At 40.2% G+C, this 21730-nt stretch overlaps 1 protein-coding gene across 1 annotated transcript in view; it reads left to right on the top strand.

Moving 5' to 3' along the window:
* PLA2G4F (phospholipase A2 group IVF) overlaps nt 1-21730 on the top strand; it is a 238999-nt gene that overhangs the window by 44968 nt on the left and 172301 nt on the right. Inside the window, exons 2-4 of the mRNA XM_085627089.1 lie at nt 5093-5165; nt 11032-11168; nt 16288-16416. Of these exons, the coding sequence (XP_085483215.1) occupies nt 5093-5165; nt 11032-11168; nt 16288-16416 (339 nt within the window). The remainder of the gene's footprint in view (nt 1-5092; nt 5166-11031; nt 11169-16287; nt 16417-21730) is intronic.

Here is a 21730-nt window from a genome sequence, read left to right as displayed (position 1 = left end):
TCATGTTAAGAAGAAAATACGCTTTTGACCCTAGCTTCTGCATCGTGTTAGTGCATGGTGGGGGTGGGGGTGGGGGTGGGGGTGGGAGGGTGATCTAGCAGGGATAAGTTAACTCTAGCCTGCGGAATACACTAACTTGTCTCGGCTAGCAAATCTCCTACTTAAACGTTTTTTTTATGAATTAAAATCGTACAGAAACAATTCCTGTGCATTTATAACTACCAGTGTAAGGTCTGCATTAGAGGTGGACCAACCACACCTGTGAATCATGTCACAAATATCTATCCTTGGGGAAATGTGAGTGTCCAGCAGCATCCTCTATGCTTTGAATACCGCTGGTGCAGCCTAGGCGGTACCATGACCCAGATACAGAACTCCGCCATTTTTAAAGGTATTGGATAAAGTCAAAGCCTTGCGCTAAGGAAGAGAAGGACAGTTTGTCAAGATTTTGTTTATTGTCACACAATTCAGGTGCTATTCTAAGAAGAGAATGGTATATGGAGTCCAGTAGAGACCAGATTATAGATGGCTACAAGGGGCTTGGACCTATCTGACCACTAAAAGGACGCACAAGATGGTCATTAGGATTGAGATGATTGCCCCAGGTGCAGCCATTCAGACCCTGGCCTTTTGCATTTGTTTTGGCACCGCTCAATCCTGAGACCCTTCTGGGCTGTGGTGACAGATACAATTGCTACACTGACTGGTAGAGCAATGGATTGCATGGCAAGGGTCTGCCCGTTGGGCCTGATGACCAGGTAAAAGGATCCGGGTAAATTTGTGCACCTGGCCCGGCTCGTAGCAAAGCTCCGTATAGCAGCGCCCTGGCCGTCGACCATAGCCCTGGTAAAAAAGGTGTTACTGAGGGAAATGAGGAGATGGGTGGACGTCGAATGTACAGTACAAAGGCTCTCAATAACCCAGACAGGAGGACGCAAGATGTTTGTTGACTGTATGGGACTTGCTGTTGTTGGAGAGGGACCAAGACTGATTTGCAAAGATCTGTTTGGAATGGCACAGTGGGTGAAAAACGATGGCCGGCAATGCCACCCAGAGTTATCGCCAGTGGCGGAAATCAATTCAAGCAATCTTTCTATTTAATTATTTACAAAGTTTTATATAGCGCGAACAGGACCCTAGAGGGTATCAGAGCGCTCCATCATCTTGTTCTTTTTGTAGTTCATGCTAGATGGACATAGTATTTTGTATATAGAGTTATAGGTTGCACGCACTGTAAATGGTCCCTGTCTGAATAAACAAAATGAGGATGCTTCTTTAAAAACTGTCCAATAGGCATTCATGGGAATGAATTAATGTGTTCATGAAACACAGCTTTTCATTCAAAGTGTCTATAAGATTAAGGCTGCCTTGGTAAAGTGAAATCAATGGCTCTGCACAGTTAATGTTTTTATCTCCTCACAAATTTCTTTAACATTCTCTTCAACTATGATCCAATCGATTGGAAAATGAATTTCTGAAGGTGGCTTAATTCTTTTGTTACAAGAGAAAGCAAGATTTCTTTTCCGATGTTCTTCACTATCATGTTTTTCTTAAGCAGTTGTCCTCTATGTACAAAGAACTGAACGTTTATGTACGTCTTTGTATCCTGGTGTATACGTGAGCTAAAGAAGCGTGCAGTTGTGTCTCTCACAGACGCGTCTACAGCCTTGTGCTGATACATCTCTGCGCAACCAGCTTCTGATGACAAGTTGATTTCAGGAATGGCTGCAAATGAGATCTTCAGCATTGTGTTGAATGATCAGCTGTCTGGGACTGATTACCACAACTTTCTACTGCTGTTCTCCTGGTATTCCATTAAACTCCATTGATGTCATAGTGTCATGTTGAATACATGAGTTTAAGCACGTAAAAAAATCTGCGGTAAGTTTGATTCAGACCTCAGTGGTGGAAAATGTTAATGTTCATACCTTGGCTCAAATGTTTGTACCTAGGTAAGCCTTCAGTAGAGCCAGGGTCATTTCATACCATCATCCTGTTGCACACCAATTATAAAATCTCCGCTAAAGGAATTACCAATCGTATATTAATATTGGTGAATGGCCTAATTAAATCCTGATCAGAATGGATTTATATCTAATTGCTCATTGGCCATGAATACACATTTTTAGGTGAGATAAGGGTTCTTTTTATATTTCTAAAACTCTGGGGGGCTGTTGAACTGCTGAATGTGGAACAGATGTTCGGTCTTGTGAGTTGGAGTGTTCCTTTCGCTGTATTGCAACATTTTAATTTGCCATCCTTGCTTATGAGGATGATTGTCTTTTGCGATCATCTGTAGAAAGCCAAAATTGTTAGAAGCAATCAGGATGCAGTGTTGGCTGCTGTTATCATGGGTATGTGTCAGGAATGGTCCTCTGTTTTCTGTTATATTCACCTTTTTATTGAATCTGTAGGCACATTTGTAAGAACTTTCCATGACATAATGCCATGGGTTAGGGAAATTAATGTTGTTAAATCATATGCGGAATATGTAGCGATACTTCTTATGGCTTACCTGGATAAGATATCCACCTTCTTTAACGCCATACATTTATTAATCAACTTCTAGATATAAAATGGAGATACTCTTGTTGGTTGCACTACAGGAGCTTCTGCCTCCCACCTTAAAACATAATTGTGATAAAACCGCTATGCGATAATTGGGTGTAAGTTGCCCGAAATACCTCTCGCTCGCGGCAATTGTTTGATTTAAATTACTCTCTGTAGCTTTGGAAAATATACTACTTAACACCTCGATGGACAGCATTTCCATTATCGTTAATAGGCGGAGTGGTGGGGATTAAAATGTTAGTGTTGCCTCTTTTTTGTCACACTGTCAAGTTTTTTGGTCTCTATACTTTTTTTTTCTGAAGCCAAGAGTGCTATCCATCTTTATTTTGGACTCGCTTATGAGGCTTCAACGATAGTCATTACCCTTAATGAAACGCCTTTTCTCAAAACTTATTTCCATGCTGCATTTGGCATACATGCTACTCACCTGGGTATTATTACACATGGCATTTCCTGGTGAAACAATGCATATCTTGTCAATATGTTAAACTTTATGGTGCTTCCAGGTCTTCCATGTTTCCTTAAGCGTCCATGTAACCCCAAATCTTTCAGGTTCAAGTTTTGATCAACTTAGCCACCCAATGTATTGCATTGTTCCAATATGTTCAACGCCATTATCTACCTGCCGTGACTACTTGATCTGGGCACTTTCAATTTATTGATTCTGCTGTGGTCTGTAGATGGCATGAAATCAGTGTGTCAGTTAAATGACTGGTTCACATTGGAGCAAATAAAAGATCTGACCAGATCCTCAATGCTAAGCAATAAAGATAATGACTGGTTCTAATTGTTCTATTTACAGCTTCTTTACTAATCTAGTAGGTGCCAAAATCCACAAGACGCAGGGTTTGGCTACTCTCCTCTAGCACTATCTGCTATATTTAAATGGATTGAATGGCCGCCTAATTAATAGTGCAAAATAGTGAAGCTAGACCGAATTGACCCAGCACTATCAGAATTCTGCATTTACTCTGGCTATCTTCCCTGCACAGGCTCCCTTTTAGGCAGTTGGAGTCACATGCTTTGATGTTTTGCACACTTGGAAATATATTGACAACCTATTTTTCACCACACAAGTCCCAAATCTCCCCCTTGCTAGAGCCAAATCCCAAAATTGCTTTCCCACCATTCCTGATTGCTAAAATAGAACTTCTTGTGTTGACGTAAAATTGATCTTTGTATCCTTATTCTGATCCCTCTGAAGTTTTACTAATGGTTGATTAAGAACATTGCTTCCATTTGAACACAAAAATGCACTTGGTAAACTTGCAAAGGTATGGAGACTTCAGATTAAATAGTGGGATAGGTAATGTGAAAATAAGGTGGGTCTTTTTAGAAATTGATTAATAAAGCTTGAATATTGTTTGCTACTGGTAATGTAAAAACTATGGAAAATGTATGTGTTGTCTCTTTTTTGTGTATGTATATATATATATATATATATATATATATATATATATATATATGATCAAGATTGCGCAAGCGATCGAAACGCGTCCGGGGCGGACACTTGTCTGCACTATTATGGTGACATATAATAAAAAGATGAAGCTGTAACTTTGCGTCCTTGGAATCCATTTTAACAAGAAGTGGTGGTCCGTACCTGTTCTGCTCTCCTCTGGAAAGATATCCAGAGCAACAGGAAATACTTTGTATATATATGCCAAGAAAACATTGTGGTAGTGAGTGCAATGACAATTTATGATATTGTAGATTTTAATTAGATGTATTAACTGTTTCATGTTGCATATGTATACAAATAAAAATAAATAAATAACGAATTGCTTTTGTTCATCATAAGAAACAATTTACAGCACAGTTTGATTCTTTTTAATACTTGCTGCTCCGACAACTGTCTTTCGTTCTGTGTGTTGTCTAATTATCTCTGGTCTTATCAGATTACACAGAAGAAAGGTATAACCTGTCACTGTTCTTCAAAGATAGGCATACCCCCAAAAAAATATCTCACACAAAAAACGGAGTTTCCGAAATGTATGGTACAAAGGTCTCCTCATTGATTTGTGTGGTGATTTTCCTTCTCCTTTCGTTTTATAAATTTGAATTATTTTTATTGAGCATTAATAAATTGTGCATGATGCATGTGTACCCTAGATATGCAGTTAACTACTGTATACTAAAGTTGTAAAGAGATCATGCATCTTTGTTGCTGTGTTCATAGAGAAGAAGAACTGCCTCTTGTTAGTGGTACCAGTGCTTATCCTATGGCTGAGATTGGCAATAAGGGTTCTTCCTCACTTTTTCATGACCATGTCTAGCTCTGCTGAGACTTTGGTTTAGTCCGGTTTGGTTCTGGACCTACGCAAGTCACTCCTGTTGTGGCTCGGAAATAAAAGTGTGTACAACATATGCACAATCAGCCAGGTTTAACACACAAGTCTGAAAAATGCTGGAAAGAGACATCAACTAAGGCATTCATTTTAGAGTATTCTGTGGCACTATTTGTAGTAACTCTTTATGATGACAGTGAAGGTAATGCATGGTTTTTATTTTCTCTCTCTAGCGTGAGACGCATCCGTGCTACAACCTAACGGTGAAAGTCCTGAGAGCCAAGAACATTGACCGCACAGATTCTTGTGAGTAATTGTTCTATCATTTTCAAAAGTAGTAAGAAAGTCCCGTCAAGATGGTGACCAATCCTAAAGTGACAAACATTCCTAAATAATAAAGATTCCATAGAAGCCCCTTTTTGGTGTGGAGATATGGAGGAAGAATGAAGGACCTCCTGAAAGATTGACTATGATTGTTGACTCAAAGCAAGCATACTTCCCAAAAGATGCTGATCTTAAACTGAGATCTCAAGTTTATATCATGCAAGGCTTTTTAGTGCTGAATGTCTAACATTTAACATTAATGTGGTATGCAAACTGTATAGCTCAGCAATTACTCTCAGGAGACTTCTGGTTACTGGAAACAAACATACCACACAGACCAAACACAAATACTCGAAGCAACCTAGAGCTCCAGCTGAAATAAGAGGTTTAGTGATTTACAGAACCCCAAAGGAATGTCCTCTGGTGTATAATTGAGAAGAAGATCTTTCCAAACTTTTGCAGCAATGCTTAAGAGGCACATAGGCTATCGCTTTGTTAGAAATCCAGGTATTCGTGTCAAGGATAAACGCCCTGATTTCCAGGACCCATAAGGACAATACCAACTAAGCTTCTAAGCAATGAAGCCCAGGGCCTTCCTGTAAAGTGTAAGGACTTCAAGATAATCTGCTTCCTCACTGGAAGCCAGAGGAGCGACACTAATGCTGGGGATACCTGCAGGATCCCTCTTTTTTAGTTGCATTTAAATCTGGGCTGTCACATACTGTAATCTCTTAAGCCGTGACAGCAAGTATCGTGTTCCAGACAAACCCAGTGCTAGACCCACCGGGACCAGATGTTGAAAAATTAGAAATGGAAAAGGGTGATTAATTAACCTTCAAGTGCAAAATACGAGCCTACACCACCTTTGTTTACTGGTACTTCAAGGAAAGTCATCCACACAACTAGATTTTATTTACAATAGGGACTAGTTTTCTAGAATTGCCTAATACCCCTGGCCACACTTCCTTGGGCAAGGGAGTCGTAGCCACAGTTGCCACTATACTCTTAGTTTTCTTGGAGTTACATTTGACTGGTTATCAAATATCTAGTTGTTGAGAGCTTGCAGGCAAGCTGGAAGTTTTATGCTTTTTGCTCCTGATGCAGCGCGGAGTGCAAAATCCCTCCCTACTGTCACAGACTAAAAGATCTCACACACGCACACTATCCATACATTCGCTGGTGGGGCCCATAACACCGACACACACTCACCATCAGTCCGTGCGAGAGGCGATTATCCTTCCAAGCGCTGAATAATGAGGGAGGAAGATACCACTTTACCCTAATGAGCATCAAACCTACAAACCCTTCTTATACTCATTAGGCCCTAGATTCCACATTTGGTAAAACCGGGACGGATCTGTTAGTTGTAGATTTAAGTGAATTTCTAATACTCTAATTAACCTTTTCATTAACACACTTCAATGAGCAAACAACCCAACACATTTACATTTTACATTTAGATGTTCAAATCCAAATTTATATTAATATTGCAGATTAAATCATTCATTTGATCAAGTTGTCATTCATATTTACCTATTCTGGCTAAAGTCGTCCTCTATGTCAAATTTTGCAGTCTCGCAAATCTATGCCCATCAATTTTAGCAGATTCAGTTCATCATGAGTTTGGGCATTAATTCAGTCCGTCAAAGATTCAGGCTAACAGCTGTCCTGCAGTGTCACCGTCCTCTCCGTCAGCATATCATCAGGAAATCGAAGGAGCGACACTCCGACCTCTCTATTCTATGGGTATTTATAATAATTTCAATAGAAAAATGTAACAAAATTGAGTTTTAAACTGTTATGATTGGCTGATCAGGGGTCAACCTCTCCGTTCCCATAAGGTTTAGTCCATGTTGTCAGCATACTTGCTGGTTCCGGTTCTTTAATAAAGTTTTTTGTCTGTAGCGCTGGCACCATTCCCAATGGCCATGATAAGTACAGCTTGCCTGGGGTCAGGACAGGGCCATTGTGGCTCATCTTTTTAGCGCAGGCGCACTTCACTCAAGCCTGGTTCAGCGTCGGCAGTCGGGTTAGGCACCAAAAGCAGCCATCATTCGATAGGCCAGAATAGTCAACTTAAGCAAAGAAACACAAAAACGTATTTAATACATAGAAATGACTATTTTGACCATTAATAAGATTGTTTTAGTTATTTCCACATCACTCCAAAGCATTAGTACAATTATAATTAATTAATTAATCTAATTAATGAAACGACATGCAAAATGGGGTGGGTATACAAAACTTTGCATAACCCGCTCCAGCACTCCCATTATTTTACACATAGCTCCTACTGGGTGTCATCTGCATTATTATAAAATCCTAACCCAAGCGATTTTAACAGGGAAATAGGTGATTCATTATTGAATTTTAATTGTAGTTCTGGCAGTGCTGAACCTTCTGTAACTCCATTGAATCTCTTCATTTTGGAGCAAAATGGGGGCATGTAAGCTCTATCCAGCCCAGCTAGACTGTCCGAATGGAATGCTTGAAGGGGTTGCGGGCTGCAGACAGGCCTAAAATATCAGTGCCACAGAAATTATCTAGATTCAGCACCATTCTCAAAGTGTCCAGCATAGAAGGTGATAGCTGCGTCTGTGCAAATGCCTGGTTTAAAGTCTGATAACATTTTAATTAGAAACACATGGCTCACAATAAAAGACTGTAGGTGGATGAGTACCACCTGCACAGCTAGCTTAGGTGGGTAATGGAGATTGGAAACAGGGTGGACATTTGAGAAGTCATTAACATCAATCAAAGATTTGTTTATACGTATAAACAAAAGCCTCCTTCTATATTTCTGCAAGCAAGCACTCTTCTAACAATGTGTTTGCAAACTCTCTCATCCATCACGTGAGATAATAAACATGGCGGTACCCAGGAGCTTTATGTGTTAAAACCATTTCTTGAAACTGGGAAGCTGACAAGGGTTGGAATGCCCTAAGCAAGTTTAAGCTCACAGCCTCAGTCAGAGGTTGGGACATCTACGTCTGTCTTGATATTACTTCTCCATATTTGCCCCTGCCTATGGATCACTTTAGTTTTTTCATATAACTGTTTCAATAAATTCTCTAGTGAGTTCAGTTTTTATATTTCCAGTTTTCCTTAGTGAAATCTCAAATCATTCTCCATATTTCCTGACGAGCAATACAATGCCAACTTCTTTCATAATCTTGGGCTTCTCATGTCATTGTTAAGACATATATATTCCCTACCCATAGTTAAACAAAACCTATAAATCACTTGTTTCACTAAATGTAAGTGTAAAATAATTTGAGCACATATGTAAATAATGGTTATGTGGGTTACATGCTAACATTTCATTAAGCACAAATATATAATGGTGACACTGCTTCACCAGTCCTAATGTAATTAGTCCACAGTAGAGTTTGTAAACACCTAAAAGTTAACTTGAGACATAGCCAATATTCTTATTTGTAAATGAAATACAAACACGTGAACAGAACAACTAAAACAACTGTGTCGAGAGTGGCCACAATGGAAGTAGACTACAACAGAATGTGTAAACCTTTAAAGCTTATATGACAAATAGCGGGGGTCTAATTTAATAAGTGTCTTGGAAATAAAGTATTTAAATAAAAAAAGGCCATTTAAATAAAAACACGTTAATAGAACAACTTAAACAACTGCATCAAAATCAAACCTATTTCACTTCCTACGTTTGCAATAACTCGTGGAACAAACACATCTTACGTTTCCAACCTTTACACTGTATTTTTCCGATATATTTTGTTTTGAGTACTTTGTTCAGAAAATAAGATTGTCAATTCCAATCTTCTGGTTTAGACATGTCGGGCCAGATGTACGACCCAACAATTTGTGACTCACAAATTGGGATGTACAACAGTGTCTCAGACACTGTTTGAGATTCCCAATGGGGTCGCAAATTGCATGCTTCATGATTATTAATTAGGCTGTCGCAATTTGCGACCCCTTTGGGAATGGCTAGCACTCCCAGGGATGGTGACCTGCTGGGGTCAGCAGACCACCATATCTGGGACTGCTTTTTTTAAAAAATGCAACCCGTTTTCCTTAAAGGAAAACGGGATGCATTTAAAAAAGGAAAATGAAACTTTTCAGTTTCATTCTTTAAGGGCAGGCAGCGGTCCTGGGACCACTGCCTGCTCTTAAAAAATATTTACGTACCCATTCACAAAGGGGAAGGGGTCCCCAGGGACCCCTTCCCGTTTGCGAATGGTTTGCCACCCTTTTGGAAAGGGTGGTAAACTGCGAGTGTTTTGGGGACGCCAATGCGGTCTCAAAACAACAGTACACATGGTGACTCACTATTAGACAAGGACGCTCCTTCCTAATAGCGAGAGTCACAAATACTATTTTGCGAGTCAGTGACTTGCAAAATAGCATTTGTACATGCCTGGAACCTTTTTAGCGGTTGCAAACGGGCCGATCTCCCGTTTGCCAATGGATTCAAGCTAGCCTGGCTGAAGAGGGCTGTTCGCCCGAAACCGGTCCCAGGATGCTTGTTTCGGGTCCAGGGAAGACATGGCTTGGCAATTCGGGCTAGACTGTTCCCATGAGGCACAGGGTCAGACTGATTTGCATATGGCCAGGTCTGAACTGGGGTGGCAAAGTGAGCTAAAGAATGATGATGGATTCAACTCAGATCTGTGACTGGGGGTTAGTGTTTAAAAAGTTTCAGCACTCCGTCCATCATCTCCTTGTGTTTGCCTTGACATCCCGTTTGCGGCCGCAAAAAAGATTTGTACATTTGGCCCGTCATTTCTAATTTTGCCTCCTCTGCTAGTAATGTATTGATTTTAATAATGAGCGTACGCAATGTTTTTACATTTTGATACTTCCTACTCAAATGAGCACAAATCAGTGGGTAGATATCGTTTAAGCCATAAAAACGGAGCAATTCATGTTACCTGTTATTTGTGTATAGCATCTCTGCCACATATTTTTAGTCTCTTAGGACTGTCAGTGTCAACAACAGTTTACCGACCTCAGAATCATATGTGTGTAAGCATACACTCCATGAGTCTAACCTGTGTTTTTGCGGGTGAAACACAGATCTTTCCACAACTCTTGTCATGCAGTTTGGTAAAGGTCAAAGCGAGTATATTCAACCAGCCTTACGTCTATAAATGGAAATTGTACATGGCGACTGCATCACAAAGTCGTATAGTTCAGACAGGGGGCTTTCAGCTGTTTAGTTTATTATTCTGCAGCTAGGTTAGGTGTAGTGAAATATGTTAAACCACACAACAAGAACTGAACAGCCTGTTTTTAAAAAATGGGAACAGTGATGTGTTTACAGGCTCTTGACCCCCTTTTCGGTCATTTAATGTTTCAAGTCATGTGGCGGTCTTGCAAACCTATTAATTGCAGACTACTCTCCATATCCTATTAAGACATCCAGGTTAATAGAGTGTCTGTTGGAGGTGATGCACCCTTAACTGTCAATTAGCAGCAGCGAGTCTACTTCCTTGGGGCCAGCCAGCGAGTAGATTACACTGGGGATAACCATCTCATAATTATAAAGCTGTTAAAATAATGCAGTCTATTTAGTGTAATTATACAATGGGAATTTAACGTTTTTTTAAACCATGTTAGTGGTACATTTCAATTTGAGTTTGGAGTACATTTTTAGATTACATAATACTTTGTATCGCATATATTTGGGAAGAGAAGGGAAACTCACTACTTGGTCTCAAAGTGTTTTCCCTTACAAAAAAGATATTCCTACTTCTTTATCTTTAAATCCCTGACTCTTTGTGGTAGTCCTAAATGAATTCTAATTTGCTGTGCGTATTCTCTTTGGATACCATGCCTGAATTGCTCTTTTTATTTTCACCGCTATCAGTTTCCAAGGCAGACACTTACGTCGAACTCCGACTCCCAACAGCATCTCCGGCCACATCGCGAACTCGGGTGATCTCCAACTCAAGCAATCCAGAGTGGAATGAAACCTTCCACTACCACGTCCACGGAGCCGTGAAGGTAAGATCCCAGTGATCAATGGGAAAGGGACTTTTAAGGTAAGATCCCAGTGATCAATGGGATAGGTACTTATAAGGTATGATCACAGTGCTCAATGGGATAGGTACTTATAAGGTAAGATCACAGTGCTCAATGGGATAGGTACTTTTAAGGTAAGATCCCAGTGATCAATGGGATAGGTACTTACCAAACACATTGCCGGAAGTCAGATTCGTGCACTCCTGCAACAGGAGTGCTTACTTGGTCCATAAGCAACACATGGATGCCTTTTAAGAGATTCCAATAATTCTCTGCTCCATACATTTTGTTAAGTTATGTAGCAATAGGGTAGCCCGATAGGCCACTGGACCCGGGTAAATTGTGGTACAAAAGTTAATCCCACAGTGGAGAACAGTCACAATACATTAAAAGCAAGAAATGATCTTCGTTATCAAGTCAAAGTCGGACACCACCATTAAATCATTCCACAAATGGTTGTGATTTTATTTCATCACAATATTAGAATAAATCAAATCATAAGACACAATGTATTTCACGTTTAAACATTTTTTGAAAGACAGGTGCACAAAGGGTGGGGTGGTAAGTGCATGGGAGGGATTCGTGAAAGTTATGTGAAAAGGGACAGGAGTGCGCATATATACATCAGCAATCAATATTTACAACCTATCCAGCCAGATGCCTGGCATGGACATATATGACAAATCAAACCATAATTAAGTAGATGCAGATTTAAATTCTCTGTCATCTATGTTTGACAATAAAACAAAACACTGTTGACGTCTCGACCCCTATATAGAACAGCAAACTTTGTGCCTTGGGGGTGGGGTCTTCATCAGGACCGAGGTGAGGGAAGATAGAAGGCACCTATAGACAATAGGATGAGGTTAATGCGGTGGTGTGTAAAAGATGAACGTATCAATGGGTCATGCTATTTAGATAATTTACCAGTAAAAAATCAGCGAGAGAACTTCAGGCTGAGGATTTGGAAGCTGGGCCTTGTGGGCTCCTACGAGAGAAAGGGGAGACAAAGACGACACCACTAGGATCTGGATTCAAAATGGCGTAAGGAGGAAAATAGCAACAGAGCAAGAGCTCACATAAACTTACTCAGAATGTTCACAGATGTTCGTGGATTTGACTATGAAGGCCAAGGTTGATCAGTAACCTATGGCTGAAAAGGAAATAGAACCTGCGTCAAATGGTTGTGCAGGCCACCAGTACTTCAGATAATGAAGAAAAAGCGTGACTTGGAAACTGTAAGAATATCCTACAGGACATTGAAGAGTGAAATCACTGCGGAGCTGCGCTTACAAACGCTTCGAGTCAGAGTTAAGCTTACTAGAGTGTAAAAAGTGTACAAATAAAAGAAGAACGCTCAGGGTGCCCCCAGCACTCGCCACAATTAAGGGCATAAATTCCAAACGTGACTAGGAAATTATGCAGAACTTGAATTACGCTCAGGGCACCCATGACACCTTATGCGTTAACTTTTGGCCGAGGAAAGCTGAACGCGCGTCTGAATTGTAATGACAGCGCGTTTTAAGGGAATGCGCTCAATACGCCTCAAGAAGCACCTCAAAAGCAGGCCGCTCTACGGGCTGTGAAAGGAGAAACACTCCAGGATCATCTGGCCTGATTGAGACCAAAGGTGGAAACATACCTGCGGGCTGCTTGAGAAATCCGGTATGTCAGCTAACAGCGTGTCCCAGTCCGGGTCAATGGTTAAATACACGGGAGAATGCGTGCACGATAGGCACGTTTGGTCTAAAAGCAAATCGGTAGATTTTACGACCTATCGCCTAGTCAAAAGATCGGGGTTAAATCCATCATTCTGTTGACCACTACACCGCCCCAGTTTGGACCCAGCCATATGCAAATCAGTCTTGACCCTGTGCCTCATGGGAACAGTCCAGACCGAACTGCCAGGCCAGGTCCTCCCTGGACCGGAAACAAGCATCCTGGGACCGGTTTCAGGGTATGTCACCCTTCTTCAGCCAGGCTAGATTGAATCCAGTAGCACAGTGAGCAAGGGACCCATGTCTGGGCATACCCATATATAAATATATGCATTTAGAATTACTGTTACTGCAGCAGTTGTTTTACCCTAGAGCGAACCTCCGATGGTTAGTGGGGACTATCTTAGGGGACATTTCTGTGAAACCATTTCCACTATAACCTGGTGGCTTGCAGGAACTGCTATCACAACAACCATAAACCCAAGTGAGGGTACATTTCAATCTATATTTATAGAACGTTCCATGCAGGAACATCATGGTGGCTTTCCATGGAGGTGGCACCTTTGGAAATGAAGGCAGACTGGCAATGCTAAAAAAGGATGCCAGTCGGATGCCATTTTCACTGGTGCATCACCCGATTGGAAAAACTAAATTTTTTCTGTGCTCTGTCTGTCTGTGAATTTAGAATATTGCCAGCTCTATGAGTGATGATGTTTTGAATAAAAGCACTTCCAAATCCATGTTACATATATCATAATCGTTATTCACATCAGATTGAATAGAGACAGGCAGCATGAGATATTCATCTACCGTCAGATTATATTTGTAATCATCGCATCCTTGAGCAACCTTCCAAGTTAGAGGTACAACCCCAAGCTTTTAGCACCTTTTATCCGATTTCCCAAAAAGTATACTTTCAATACGAGAGGAGGGGAAGAAGAAAGAGACGGACCCTGCACAGGAAGACCTCCACTTCCTCTCTGTTAAACACAAAACACAAGTTGATCATCTTGAATACTATAGAAGGTCATTGCCATGAAGGTCTCCATGATCCCTCCCCTGGACCCCAAGGAAAAGATTATCTTCATAAATTATACTGTAGCTATAGGTGAGGACATCACCCCTTACCGCAATTACAGGACCCTTACCATCTCTGACATTGATGGACTGAACACTGTTCCAAAGCGACATAACTAAAACCTCAGGGACATTCTCAACAGGTTGACAGATGAAGTAAAAAATGTCACCTGGAACTTATTAAGAAAAACAACTTCTTGAACACCCTTTTCTCACACATTCAAAATGTTGAAATATTGTTCCAAGACCAGTCACACCACTCCTTTAAAAAATGTAAGCTTATTGTTCATCTTTATTATACAACAATATTGCAAATATACTGGCCTGCAAGATGCATCTTGAGGAGAATGTGTGTTCTGTTAATAAATAATATGCATCATCAACTTAATCAAATATAGAGATACATAACCTTGGGTGTGTCCCAAACACCTCAGACCACGTTATGGAAGGTGAAATGTTCCATCCCAGTTCACTTCACTTCACAGCAGGTGACAGGTTTTCAATGTTGCGTCACAGGCTAGCAGTATGTTTGCTTCTTTTCCAATGCATCTAAAATCAGATCTGAGTTTGTTGCTATTGATTTTCATGGTGTAGTTCAAGAGCCTACTGTCAGAATGATTTGGCTAGGGTTCCTCATTACAGGTTCAATGCACGTTTTACAGAACGTCTCAAAACATCTTTCTGTTCAAAACATTGTCTCACCCTTCGATTACATATTTACTAACTCACCAAGGACGCGCTCCTCTCCTTGTCTTATTGGTTGTTCCAGGGCCTTTATATAGTGTTCCTTCTTGGTTCAAAGTTTTTCAAGCATCTTTCTTGATTGGATGCATTGCATTTTTGATTCCTCCTCCTTGGTCACCCAGTTCTTTGGGTGGAGGATCCTCACACACTTCTTTGAGAATCTGCAGACCTCTCTTTATTCTATCTACAAGGAGGCTAGAAGCTGAATGGCCCAGATAAAAACTCCTGGTCATGGTAGGAACCTGTGGTTTGTCCTGTCCTCCATGGGGAAGAGTTGATGGGTGCAGGTAGAAACAGTGTTTCTGGATCATGTTGTCAATTTTGTAGATTTCAGAGCAGATATCAGACCTAGAAATGCTAACTAAAACCCTGGACTTTTGAATGCGCAGAGGAGCAGACCTGGAGGGACATTGACCAGAGGAATTGGACTACAACCTTGAGGAACTAGGTAAAACATTAAGTGGCAATAACCAGAGAGAAATGAGACTGATGTCTCAAAAACAAATTTAAAGGGCAATAAACATAAGCACAGAAGAGCAGAAAAGATGTACCTGGGAAAAGGGAAAGCTCTGCATCTGTGCTGGCCCTCTAGGTGAAATTGCTGGGCTTTCTTCTCATGTTCTGGTTGAACTCAAATCTTAATATAAAGGATCTTGTACAGTCTGCACGCTATCACCCTTCTCTCCTTAGGAGGTCTGTTGCTTTGTTCTGGCTACGGATATTAGGATAATGGTGCAGGCTATTGGACTCTGGTCACACAGTGGTGGTAGGCCGACCTATGACCTCTTACTCCACTCAATGTGGTGCTACATGCCTCAGCTTGGCAACTTGCCTATGCTTCTAAGTTTGACCCTATATTAGATAGTTTTTCAAAACGTTCAACAGGGAACTGAGAACTTTGAGGCTTGATGTATCAGGATTTGAGTTGTCTAAAGCTATGAAACACTTGTTTGCCGAAAAGGCCACAGTGGTATAGCATTCTCTCTCAACATAATTGAGATTGGTGGATTTTTTTTTATAAATGTCCCTAAGGAATTGTGCTTTGTCTGCTGTTTTATCTTTTATTATTTTATATTGTGTTGTTTGTTCTACACAGACAGTATCCATTATAAGTTGAGGCCTTTTTTAGGGTGGGGGCTGTCGCCCTGCCTAAATGTTGATTCAGCATTTAGCCTAGTGCTGTCGTGTTAGTTTAAGTCTTTAGCACTCAGATTTTATTCCACTGCTATACAATATCACTCTGTTATCATCACCGACAGGCCATTATTACCGAGTGTGGTAGTGATTGGGCTAACGATTCTCCAGTTAGTGGTTACTAGTCGAAAACTGTCCTTTGTCCAGTCCTCTGTCTTTACAGTTTATTTCTTGCATCATGTACAGTGTATTTGAGATAGAAATCTGCTAGCCTGCCAAGAAATATACAATAATAAAAAAACTGAAATTGAAAAATTTGTTTGATATCTTAACTCACTGAATTATTTAAAATGCAGGCAAGATCATCTTTGTGTCTCTCTTGTCTTTTTTTTCACATGGTGTTAGCATACATTTCTTTCTCACCATAGAATATACTGGAGCTGACGCTCTATGATAAGGATGTTGCTTTTGACGATGAGCTTTTGGCTGTCAGCTTTGATGTTGGGAGGCTCACACCTGGGAAGTCGCTGAAGAGCACATTCCCCATAAAGCCACAGGTGAGTCTATTGCCCAAACTTACATATACAAAAGGCTGTGAAGGGTTAATGTAATGGAGCTTTATTAATTAAGTGGAGCACTATGTACACTTACAATACAATACACTTCACGCATAACCCAGTAATTTTAAAAATAGTTAGTGGAATCACAACACTAAAACTTGAGTTTTTAAAGTAAAACATTATCTTCTAAAAGCATGATCTTATGGCTCAGTGGATTAAATCATGTACTTCAGAGATTTGTGTTTGATCTTATGGTCATAAGTTCAAATCCTGTTGGGTCCACCTGGCCTTTCATCCTCCTGACATCGATAAAATTAGTACCATTGAGTTGGGTAACCATAAATATCTGTTATTCAGTGCCCAGACATCCTTTGGAGTGAATGTATGCTTTACCGATACATGTTTGAGATACATCTAGTGGTCCTCTATTGCTAGCACACCCCTGCTGACAGTTTCAAAGTTGAAGGCTGTGAAGAGGGATATTTTTGTGGCTGGTAGCACTCCCAAATTTACAAGACAAGCAGTCATCCCAACAAGATTCTGTTTTGGAAACAGCATATTTGGAAAACATTTTTACAGTATGTTTCTGAAGGCGAATCAATTAATATATTCAACACTCATCTGTATTACAGAGCCCAGCAGCACATTAGTCCTTTGCATCAACAGATGTGTTTGCCCATCAAAAACTATAAATGTGCATCAGAAAAATGTTGTGCTACAGAACAAGTATTGCCTTTCTGAAAAACCTCTGCTAAAGTGATCCTTTTGGGGACCCGTAGGGCATTGCAGCGCCGGCCCAATGAGGAGCACCCACCCGATGATGAAGCATGACATCCCTAGGGGTGCGTGAGGGCAACAAGAAACAGTCCTGTTGACTGTCCTTCATGTCCTGTCCAGAACCTAGACATCTTTCTCGTATCTTTATCTCTCAGGAACAGTGACTCCCTTTTTGATTGAATTCAAAGTGAACACAACATGGTATTATGGTTATTGAAACAAGAGTATAGGAAACTGGACCTTTAGACTGCAGGGGAGAGAGGTTTTTGTATTCATTGAAGTTGTGGTTGAGGTCCCACAGTGAAAAAATGGGGCACTTTGCGCAGATGCCCCTTTACTGCCACCAATCAATTACTTTGCCAAGTCATCTCCTTCTTCACATGTCACAGTGGGTCGCACATGAATTACTTCCAGCCTCTGTAGAACCTAAATTCACCCTGGAACTTGGAGCATGAAGGATGGGAGAACTAGGAGAAGTTGTCAGCAGTGCCTGCAGCCCACTCTTACATCCGCCAAGAAAGAGGCCATGGCACCTTGGCACCCTCAAAGTGACACTGAAGTGGGAACCACTTTAGACATAATAGCATTGACCCAAGAGTCACCATTGAACCAAGAGTCAACAAGGGATGAGATCTCCCAAAAACCTAAAACTGACCCTGAAACAACACAACACAAACTGAGATAACTTGATTTATTGAATGCTTCATAATGTTGCTAAACAATGTAAATCAGAGTTGTTACTTTTAATGATTCATCTTTATTGGCGCTCAACCGCGGACAATAAAGATGAAACTCGCAGGCTGCTAACCGCGGGAAACAGTAAAGATAACATTTGCAGTTTGTGAATAAAAAGTCCCACCATAAAGAAAAAGTAGATCTCTCCATCAACACCATTACTCGACCGTTCATCCCACTGGAAAAACACTCAAGGGGTTTTAGTGCATATCATTACGCGTTGTTTTGGCCTGTAAAGAGTCAACTCGTCGCCACTTTAATGATTCATCAACACTCCAACTTCTTTTAGTTTGGGTTTATTCACTTAAAAGTATTTGTATCAATGACCTCTGACATATCATTATCTCCCGCTCCTCTCTCTCCATCTCCTCGTCTCCTTCCTCACTACATTCCATCATGACAACCCAATGTTCTACTCTCTTAACATTCTAAATCTTCCACAATATATCATTACTGTTACCAAAATATAATAATACTCAATGTACCCACCTTCGAAATAAAAAGGGCTGAGTCAGTTTGAAACCGTTAACCTTCAGATCATAGCATATATCTGCAGTGACACCGAGACAGAGGGATGATGTCACTGAGATGGGGACTCGCTGACACCAACAAGGATGCCATTACATAACAATGGGTAAACCAAAAATAACCCAAAGGACCTGGGTAATTTGCAGTACGTAACAACAGTGGTCCAATCGGAAAGATCCACCAAACAGATAACGTTAAATAACTCAACTTATCCTGATTGCTTTTAAAAATCCCCTACTCATCTGACTCAAGGATGGGGTTGATTTCTGTTTCTGAAAATAGGGGAGAGTTCATATAACTTTATATATCTTACACCACACAAAAAAACCACACTTAACCACTTAAGTGCTATGGACAAGATGGGGTCGTCATCAGCACAGCCAATCCCAATGGTGCAGAGGACGAGTCCATCTCAATAGGTTAAATGTATGAATTTTTCTGTATATACAGAAACAATATTTAACCACCTCCTCGAGTTAGATGAGTAGGGGTTATTTAAAAGTGATCAAGATAAGTTGATTAATTTAACTTTATCCGTTTGGTGGATGTTTCTGATTGGACCACTCTTGTTACGTATTACCAAGCAAGGATGGGCAGACACTGACACTGGGTTGGAGGACTTACTGGCACCGAGGCAGGGACACACTGGCACTGATAGAGGGAGACACTGACATAGAAACACTGACACTAGAATGGGGATTCACTGACTCCAAAGTAAGGACACACTGATGGAATGGAGACTCGCTGATCTCGAAATAGAGACGCACTGATGGGATGGAGAATGACTGGCACGACACAGTGACAAGAGCACACTGGCGCTGCGACAGGGTGATTAAGATATAGAGTAAGGGACACAAACTAGGATGGATTGTAACTGACTTCTGTGGACCCCCCCCTTTCATCATTACTGGAATCCGGGGGCCCGGCCTAAGCAATTTCAATGATTTGAGTCACAAAACAATACACAAAAATGCAGTTAAAAGCATTCATCAAACAAATACACAAATGATTACATATTTAATTCAATTAATAAATCAACATAATAAATCTAAGTTTGAATTTCAATGGGTAGGTGGGAAATATTCAACTGAGAACCAGCAATTGGATAGAAGAACGCACTCTCTGGTGTAGTTTTAAATCAACCTAAGAAAGGTAGGTGGTGTAAATCGGTTAATCCTTCTGAGTATGAGGATGAGACAATTTCCTGAAAGCACTGACCTCAAAGCTTGAGGGGCATCTCCAATTTGCACTCGATGATAACTTTTGAATAGTTTATTCAAATCTTAATAAATTCTTTTCAATTTGCTATGATAAGTTGTCAAGTTTTCTTTATTGGTTTCATTCGTTATTTATTCATAGCGATAATTTTCACTTAATTACATATATCTGGGTTTTACATATGCTCATATGCCCAATGCATTTCGGGCTGTTGCCCTTCATCAGGGGATTTATTCTGAAACATAGAAGAAACTCAAGTTCAGAACTCTAATTGGCAAACGTGCCAAAGTATTCAACAAAGTGTGTTAACTGTTAGTGCCATGCGTAATAGAAAAAGAAAAACGGGTGAAAATTGACGTAAAATTGGTGCTCTCGTCAATGACAACTGAATGGTAAATAGTGAGTCCACATGCAGGTACAATGCTATCAAGCTTTGTCAAAATGTAATCATCAGGCTCGTGATAGAGTAAAAAATAAATCACATCAGTAAAGTTTTTATCTAAGATGTACCGAAAGACTAAAGTGATGAAAAGTTAGAAGTGATTCAAAGTCATGCTTTTCCTGTAGTAATGTCAAGTTAGCGAAAGTGGTGTGAATATATGTTGAGTGAGGGGGGCAAATCTGAGTTTAAACAAATAAAATATCCAGCTGCACGATCATGCAAGTGTGTTAAAACGTGAGTCACAGGAAAGATTTCTCACACGTGTACGCGTGAATTCAAACTAAACGTGCACCAAGCGTGAGCATGCGAACTTACTCAACACCGCATTTTTCAACTAAAGTATATTCGGCGGTCTTTTAACATCCGAGGAAGTAGCTGAAAACATTATGAACTCATTAGTGCCACGCGAAGTGCGATAAACAAAGGTGTTCGCCAGTATTATTCCAACTGTAGCTTACCCATGCTTTTGTGAGTGTAGTGTGGACGAAATCCCGAGTGCAGTTAGTTGCGTGCTGAATGGTGGATACCATGCCAGATTTTGAAAAGTGTTCCCGGAGGTAAAAGGCCATTCCATGTAACTAAAAACTATGCTGTGATCAACATAGAGGATACCTGAAATTCAAATGGCGTATTACCCAGAAGTGACATCAATATAATAAAATTACACCACTATAACGATGATACGTATGGGACACGGTAAAAAACAGGGAAACATGGTCATAAACAATAAAACATAACCAATGTGATGTAAGAATAGCTGATATTCAAAGAAATATTTCTGCATCAACAGTAAAATTAATCAGTGAGTCCCGATCTAAAGATACTCAAGATGGTTCAAAACGTGATTGCTACTCAAGAAGTGAAATACGATAAGGATACAAAATTAAAAATTAAAACTTGGAGTCCTGTGGAAAAGCCTTCAACATGAAAATTCAAAATACAACCAAATCACAAAGTATACTTAATGGATATGTATGGCACCAAAATTCACAAGAGATGAAAATATATATGATGTATACATTTCAAAAAATTCAACATGCAACAAAATCCAAATTCAATTATAGAAAACAACTCCAATCCATCCATTCATTCATTCCTTTGGGATTCACAGAATCTAGGAAATTAATCCAATATATTTCTTTTAGTAATAGAAATTGTGTGTTGTCTCGTTCCTGTTTTATTGGAATGTGTTCAGAATCAAAAATCTGAGTTGGCTGACATTGTGATGAAGTAAAATAAAGTGTGTTGCTACCATGGACTTGAGATTCTTCGTTTGTATATTGCTCTTATGTTCATTCAAACGTACCCTGATTTTTCGCTCAGTCTTTCCTACAGAGGCTAAGCTGCATGGGCATTTCAACATGTATATGATGTTCTGCCTATTGCATGTGGCTGTCACTCTTAATTTGATAATAGTTCCTCGGTTGGGGTGCCGTGTGGTGTTGCCTTTAGTAATGGAATTACAGTTCCCACAGTTCATACAGTGTACCGTTCCTCGAAAATTTTGGTCTGTTTTGTCGGTGGTTTTACTTAATATCTGTTCAAGATTTCTTGTCCTTAGGCCAATACTTTAATATGATGTTTTTGATTTTGTGGCTGCGGTTGGAAAAT

This window comes from Triturus cristatus, chromosome 9 (assembly GCF_964204655.1).
Source record: "Triturus cristatus chromosome 9, aTriCri1.1, whole genome shotgun sequence".
Taxonomy (NCBI): Eukaryota; Metazoa; Chordata; class Amphibia; order Caudata; family Salamandridae; genus Triturus; species Triturus cristatus.
Note: the sequence above shows the minus strand (reverse complement) of the source record. Positions and strands in the feature narration are given on the sequence as shown.